This window comes from Bison bison, unplaced genomic scaffold, assembly GCF_000754665.1.
Source record: "Bison bison bison isolate TAMUID 2011002044 unplaced genomic scaffold, Bison_UMD1.0 scf7180017864066, whole genome shotgun sequence".
Classification (NCBI taxonomy): Eukaryota; Metazoa; Chordata; class Mammalia; order Artiodactyla; family Bovidae; genus Bison; species Bison bison.
This window is the reverse complement of record NW_011494638.1, coordinates 6,190,913-6,198,866: the sequence shown is the minus strand read 5'-3', so window position 1 is coordinate 6,198,866 and position 7,954 is coordinate 6,190,913. Positions and strand designations below refer to the sequence as shown.

Sequence of the window (7,954 nt, the reverse complement as noted above, 5' to 3'; positions counted from 1 at the left end):
TGGCTCCACCAGGCCTAATAAATTGTTTTCACAAGGAAATAAATAGAGCATGCTGTAGTGTACGTTCCCCTGTGCAGGGGGCTTTAACCAAGATGTATCCTAAACAATAAATAATTACAGATGGGGGAGGGTGGGAGAAGGAAACATTATAAGGTTGGGAAAAAATGTTTCTTAGCTAAACCAGGAAAAAGACTTATATTCAAAATGTTAAACCTGAAGATAAAGACTGCTACTTCAACCACTGTGCGGTCTGTGGAGAAAATAAGAGGACAATAAAACAAGAGAAAAGAACAGGAATATGAGAAGAGTTGCTAAGGCAGCTTTAAAAGTAAGTAACAGAAGAATAAATTCTACTAATAGAAACAAACAAGACTGAAGTAGTTGCAATTCACTATTCTTTTCTGCTAAATCTTGTCCCCCATCTTGATTTAAAGAATTTGCACAAAAAATGGCCACAATCATGAGCTGAAGATGGGGGGGAAGAGAATGACTGTACAAACAACAACAAAAAACTGTTAGAAACCTATTAAAAGATAAATTTATAGTAAAAGATGGGGAAATGTAAAACAAAATGTAAGATCAGGAAGAGAAAATGTCCCTTAATCAGAGAGCTTCATTTTACAGTTGAACTAGTCAGCGGAAATGGAACTGTTTAGGAGAAGAAATGTTTTGAAAATGTTTAGGAGAAGCCAAGAGATCCTTTCTGGCCCAAATAATAAGGGAATCTGTTTTTTGCTCTTCCTCACTAGGATTCCCAGGTGGTGCTAGTGGTCAAGAACCTGCCTGCCAATGCACGAGATATAATGAGATATGGGTTCAATTCCTGGGTCGGGAAGATCCTCCAGAGGAGGTCATGGCAATCCACTCCAGTATTCTTGCCTGGAGAAACCCATGGACAGAGGAGCCTGGCTGACTGCAGTCCACAGGGTCACACAGAGTTGGACACGACTGAAGTGACTTAGCATGCATGCACTGTGTAACAAATGCTGATAACTCTAACATGTCATTCCTTCCAGCCACAGTGATGGAACTGGAGTTAGCACACCAGAGTGGGGTCAAGGGTGAATATCCCTGTCTTATACTTTGAGGAGAATATAAATCGGTGGTTTCTGGTTTGCAACAGTCTTTCTTGATAATATTCATTCATCAGCTTAATTTATACAGTTTTCCCTTTTCTCTTCCTCAGAATCTTTTGATGACTTGTCCTTCTCAGTGTCTCGAGTTAAGGCCCTTACAACCTTGAGGCAACTGCCTTGCCAGCCTCATCTGCTGCTTCTCCAGCACCACTGATGTCCCTAAAAAGCATTCACACATTTCCATGCCTCTGCTCTTGTGGACTCTTCTGCCTATTCTGTCCTCCTCTCCATGCTGAAGGCTGACCTTCCTTTTAAGGCCAACCTCCAAGGTCAGTTTCCCCAGAGAGCTGGCCTCTTCCTTGGTGGGGCACCCAGATGGTGTTGCGGATGCTCTTTCCGTAACTTTCCCCCACAGCCTCTCATAGTCATCTCCCTCTCTGTGGGGGCGGGGAGGGGTTTAAGCTCACTAGAGTCCAGAGCTGTCTTATTTGCAACCCAGTCTCTACATCATGCCTTGCATCAGAAAGCACTCAAAACATGTTTGTAGAATTGTTCCACAGGCATCACTGATTTCCTTCGCTACAGACTTCTCCCTCTCTCAACTAACCTTAACTTTTTAATCTCTCAGTTGTATCTCTAACCCTCTAAGGTTTTCATCTATTTCATGAACATATACTGTTATTATTAAGGCATAATCTTTAGCCATTGAGATCCCCTGTGAACTGAAATCTCACCGCTTTCTCGGAACCTCAGCTAAGGTCCATAATTTCTCCAAACAAACAAAACACACACACACACACCCAAATTTGCTCTGGTAACTTAATGTAGATATGTTGGGTTCTGAGAGGCTGGAAGTTATTTCTTCAGACCTAATACTGAAATGATATATTTAAGTCTATTTCTACTGCTGTTAAGAACCAAGCAATAAATATAGAGCTGTTTTAGTTACTGAAAGTATCTAAGTCAGGATCTTTTCTGGCAGACACTTAACATCCAAAGAATCTGTAGACCTCTGTCAGGCTTACATTGAGAGTGCAAGTGACCTACAAAGGTCTTTTGATCTGGACTCTAGATTTAGACCACGGACCCCAAAGCCCATTCTGAGATGGGGGTCTCTGTGTTCTTGACGTAGACCTACATGCTGACCTCTAGAGTTCCGAGAACTAGATCTGTTGGAGCTTGGAAAGGGCTTAAATTAGGGAGCTCATCTCTAAACGGGGCAGTTAAGTGAGAAGCCCAATGTCTGGCAACATGACAGCTGTTAGCGTGGAGAACTACAGAAAAACAAAACTAGTTGTATCCTTGTGTGTTTTGGGACGAGGAGAGTCCCTGTTTCCCGCTAGAAAGAGGGATCAGGAAGGACCAGAAAAGCCAACGCAGCTTGCAACTCCGCGGAGCAGCCCTGTCTTCCCCAAGGCCCCATCCTCCCGGCGCAGCCCAGACCGCCCGGGATGGTCCAGGCCAGCAGAGGGCAGCAGCTGGGCGGGAGAGTCCCGGCGAGGGCCGCGCGGCGTCGACAGGCTCGCGGGGACACTCTTTTTGAGTAGTAGGGCGAGAAACTCGCTCACCACTACCCGTCCCCGACCCTGTGGCCACGGCGCACGGGAAGTGGGTTGCGCGGGCACCGGGTAGCTGCGGAGGGCCTGGCGCCCTTGGCGGAAGAAGGAGACCGGAGGGAGTCCCGCGAGTCCCCGGGAGAGAAGGGGAGCCGGGCTTCCGCGGGTCCGGGGCGGGAGGGGATCTATGTGCCGGCCGCAGCGTCGGTTGCCCCTTCCTTGGCCGGACCCCTCGGGGCCCGGGCTTCTCCCACCGACACCTCGTCCTGCTCTCGGGGCAGAGTAAGCGCCGGGCCGCTCCGGTCCCCTCGCCAGCCCCCCGCTCCGCTTCCACGGCCGGGACGGGCGCCCGACATCGGCCAAGGTGTGCTTCCCGCCGACGCTGTCCCGGCCGGAGAGAGGCCAGTCCCGGCGGCTGAGCCCCGAGTGGCCGCGGCGCAGGTTTGCGCTCCTGCCGTCGAGGACTGCGGCGGCCGCGTGGGCTGCTCCCCGCGGTCGCGGGTGCTCAGGGCGAGAGCGTGCGGCGGGCGCACTTGACCGTGGGTCTCAAGCGTTCGAGCCGCGCGGCGCTGGGCGGCGGGCTTTATGTAAATCGGGGCTGCGCCGGGGCGTCCTAGGTAGGATGGACCAGCCCCCCGCGCCTCGGCCCTCACGTCCAATAAGAAGAGCCCCAGCTTGACACCTGCCTATATACAGGCGAGCGCGCCCCCGGCTCTCGAACCGCGCGCACAGCCCGCACTGCCCACGCCGCGGGCGAGCGAGACCTCGGCCCGCCCCCATGACTTCCAGTGAGATCGAGATGCCCGGCGAGGTGAAGGCCGACCCCGCCGCCCTCATGGCGTCCCTGCACCTCCTGCCGTCGCCCACGCCCAACCTCGAGATCAAGTACACCAAGGTAAGGCGCCACGGGGGGCCGGCCGTCCACGGAGACTTTCCAGAACCTTCTTTCCTCTCCGTGGACTGTTAGGGGGTGAGGACGGGGTGTGGGGCTGTGGTTTTCCGGGCCAGCCCGTCGAGCCCGCGCAGCAGAGGGACACCGGGTCCTCGGCGTTGGGGCTACTCAAGTCCCGCCGGGGTCTTGGGACGCGTCGGGGACTCGCCTCCGCCAGCCTGCCGCGCGGCCCTGAGAGTCGCCGTCAACGGCTGCTTTCCAACCCGCGTCCGCCGCTGCCTCCTCGTCCGGTTCTCCGGGCCCCGACTGCTGCGGAGAAGGCGTCGGCACCGCTTCCACTCCTCGAAGGGTTCCCCGCCGGGTTGGCCGAGCAGCCTGGCAGTCTCTTCTCGGCCGCCTTCTCGGCCGTCCACCTTCAGGGGACCGTCTCGGGTACCCCGCAGCCCTAGCGGGGCACGGCCAGCGACTGTCGCATAGGATCGTCCAGGCTCACAGCGCTGCGGCCGCCTTTGCAGATTTCATGGAAACCTGCCCTCTGAGTACAGTAGATCCAATATCAGCGTTTTATTCGAATTTTGTAGGTAGTGGCAGTTTTCCTGGAAAACTTGAGAAGTCTTTAAATTCGTGCATATTAACGGGTTCGCTTTTGAACTGAAAAAAAAAATGCTTTTTATAACGAACTCTGACGTCTCGGGTTACCCAGGCAGAAATTAATTTTTGTTGCACCACAACGTAAAAAGGAAATGCGTTCGCTACCTTAATGTAAATAGAATTTACTTGCCACAAATTGGACATAGAATAAATGTATTGATTACACATACGGGGGAGGTTATGTTATGCCATTGGGGTGTGAGAGAGAAATAGATGCAATTCAAAATAATGTTTCTTGGAGTTCCTTTTACAGTTGTCTTGATTTTCTATTCCTTTCCGTTGATTTCTACTCCAGACATCGCCCATTCAACCTAAACGCATACTGCGCTCACGCAACACGGTTAAAGTTGTTTGCCATCATGCTTATTACTAGATAAACTGAATTTTGTCCAGGAACGAATTGTTTGGTTTTGTCTTAAGGACTGAAAGAGAAATATTTTTAAAAACCCATCAGAATTTGAAATTTTACCCGCTGAATTTTAAGATAAAAACCAGAGTGGCTCGTGTTTTGAATGCCAATTTAGATGGATTTAATGTACCTGTTAGCTTTTTAGATGGTGTGACAAATTTTTGAAAGCCTTTTTTAATGAGAGGTCGTTAATGGTTACAACCATTTAGGCATTGTTTGCATAACAATGGTGCCAATGTGTGACACTTCTCCGGGTTTAGGAACCAGCAAGGAAAGCGCATAGCATAAGAGTTTTGTTTTATGAGGGTCCCTAACCTCTTCAGGTTCTCTTTAAAAGGTTTCGGGATGTAAGAGCTGTGCTGGAGGGGGGACCTCAGATTTGGGAGGGTTTGATTTAGTCTTACTTTAGATTGAATTTTCCTCACAGCCCCTGAATGGAGTTTTAGGTTTGTAGTAGGTATCTAGGAATTTAATTTGGAAGCTTTTCCAGCTCTCTTTTTCTCTGACAACCCCCGCTTCCTTTTTTCTCTTGTTGTGCCCCAGTAGGAAAGACAACTGATTTATAGCTAATTGAAGCCTTTAATGTGGAGTCCTTTAGCTCAGGGGAGACTTTTATCCAGTATCCACTTTCCCACTTACAACAAAGAAAAACAATCAGAAATGAAATAATGGATCGTAACTTGATTCTTTAATTTGTGAGGAGGAGGCACCTTATTTTAGGCTTGACAAACAACCCTCATAAACATTGAGCAAAACTAATCTAAAGGCAATCTCTTTTCACAAAATCTTGTAAAATCAGGTATCTGTGAACATTCCCAGCAGCTTTGCTCCTTGGCCCTTAGTGAGACTTCTGAATTTTCTGAGGCAAGTGGTATGGGCAAGCAGCATCTTTAACACAGAGAGCACAAGCTGCTCTTTTGATAGCCGAGGGTACTGGGCCATGATTTTTTACTTAAAAGGAAAATAAGATTAATGGAGAGGTTTTTTAAAATTCACTTATCAGAAGCGAGGGAAGTTATACTAGTGATTTTAAGCAGAAGAATGAACAAGGTGCAGCAGTTGGTCCTTTAGAATAGTGATACCACATTCATAGGAATTGTTAAAAGGGCACTAGCTAAAATATTATGCTAGAGAGCTTGTTGAATAACACATAGGAAAGAAATACAGTATTTATATCAGAAAATGGTACCAGATAGATATAGATGGATCCTTAATAATTTATGTCTTGTTAAATGAATAATTTTAGTGAAGGATATGTAACAATAGGATTTTAAAATATTGTCTGAGGACCAGTAGAGTCATACTTACATGTAAATGGTTATATTTTGAGAATTTTAAGTACCATGCGTTCAGAAAACTTGCACTTGTGATGTTATTTTTTTATATATTTTTCACCATTTCTTTCTTCTTCTAAAAGTATTTTACATTTTTTATAAAAGGGGAGTAAAGGAGACCATAAGAAATAAAAGTTACTGCTGTTGTCTATCCAGTGAAAATGCTCCAAAATTAAAGTTCAATCCCCAAGAATGCTGAAAGGGCTAAACTCGTGGTTTTGTGTTGAATTTCAGGCAATTACATCTAATTTTTAAAATAAGCCTATCTCTCTGAAATTTCAACACCCATTTAGGACTAATGATCAATAATACCATTTTGGGAATATGTCTAATTTTATTTCCCTAATATAGCAAGCTAGACCCCCAACAAGTTTTAAAACTGATTCTTTTTAAAGGAATATGTTAAAACCAAAAAAAAAAAAAAAACTGCAGACTGTTAGTCAAGAAGGACTGATAACTCCACCAACATGAAGTAGCAAAGGGACCACTTTGGGGCCAGGAAAATGTGCACTCTTTTCCTTGTATCCTGAGAAGACTGCTTAATGGCTTGCACAGGAGTGAGCGTGATTGTTTTTAGCTGTGCCTTTATGGATTAAAGATTTTTCTGAGTTGTTCCTGTTTTATCAGTCTGATTGTTAAATTTTTGTATATATGAATATATTGTAGGAGTATACATATGATAAAATCAAGGCTTGCACTTTGGTGACTGCCCCTAACTTCAGGGGAGATCTCTTCCAGATTCCCAGATCTTTGGAAATTTTCGGACTGTATCCCTCCCCTACCTTCTCTATTGTCTCTATCATCTTTTCTGGCTGTACTAGTCCTTCCTTCCCCCAACTCCCCACTACACACACACACAGTCATTATGCCATCTCTCTGTTGATCACTTTTTCGATGAAAGTTTATGCCCATAACAAACACTACCATAAAGAGTAGTGTTTTGTTTTAGTAGTAGTTTTATTTTCCTTCAGGATTTGATACTGTGGAGAGCTAGGACATAGGGAAGAAGAGGGTTATGGAGAACTGACCCACTGAACTAGAAAAGGAAAAAAAAATAGAAGGCAATAAACTGAAAATTAGAGCTAATGTGCTTTGGGCAACTATTATTTATTCTTTTATTTATTCATTTAGCAACCTTTTCTTGAACATCTACTGTTTTCTGGGATCAATTTCAATTCAGTTCAAAGAATTTTTAAGTGGCTGTCTTCCTGTAATAGTGCTTTTCATTACACTGGTTGGGCTCTGGAAGAAACATCGAACTCCTAGGAGCTTAGGGTCTTTTTAGAAAGATGGAATGCCAAATTTTGGTTATCAGCATGGCAGTAGTTCAGTAGATTGATGTAATAATAACAATAATGATAACATTTATAATGCCACTTACATTGTGATGGAGCCTAACGGCTTACCTAGCACTTTCATATGTATCTTAGATCCTTGCAAAACCTTTTGAAGGACACAGAGTAGGAAGAAATAGGAATAATTGATAAGGAAGACCTTGGCCTAGACTTATGAAAAATTGATAGAGCTTGCCTCACCATACACTTTGTTTTTCCTAACAGTCTCATACTTTTTTTTTTTTTTTTGAGAAAAAGTTTAAGTCTTTATTTTTATGTGTTGCTTCTGTTGGAAACATGGAGAGAATATGAACTGGTCAACTCCTCTTAAGAAGGAACTCCTTTTTGTGACCTCTGATTTCCTGACTTTAAATTACTATTTTTGCTATTTCTATGAGTTTGTGGGGGCTTTTTTTTTAGGTCTAGGGCAGGGTTCTTATCTATCCCAGGGATTATCTCTTTAAGGTTTGGTTATTTCTAAACCTCTAATCAAGATTGTCTTTTTGATCCTAAGTTGTTAATCAAATTTCATGTTTATAGGAGACCTCGGGTTTTCAAAAATATACTTTTTCACAATTGGACAGCTTTCTCATGTTTGTATCATCTCCATTTAACCCAGGGAAGCTAAACAACTTAATTGTAGGACTTGAATTAGATAATTTTTCTGGATTCTGCCTGATGCCTTCTGTTAAATATGCAGGG

At 45.0% G+C, this 7,954-nt stretch overlaps 1 protein-coding gene across 2 annotated transcripts in view; it reads left to right on the top strand.

Moving 5' to 3' along the window:
- The first annotated feature begins 3,249 nt into the window (after positions 1-3,249).
- ALDH1A2 (aldehyde dehydrogenase 1 family, member A2) overlaps positions 3,250-7,954 on the top strand; it is a 127,834-nt gene continuing 123,129 nt past the window's right edge. For both annotated transcript variants that reach the window (XM_010836812.1, XM_010836811.1), the window contains exon 1: positions 3,250-3,527. In XM_010836812.1, the coding sequence (XP_010835114.1) occupies positions 3,411-3,527 (117 nt within the window). In that variant the 5' untranslated portion in view covers positions 3,250-3,410. The remainder of the gene's footprint in view (positions 3,528-7,954) is intronic.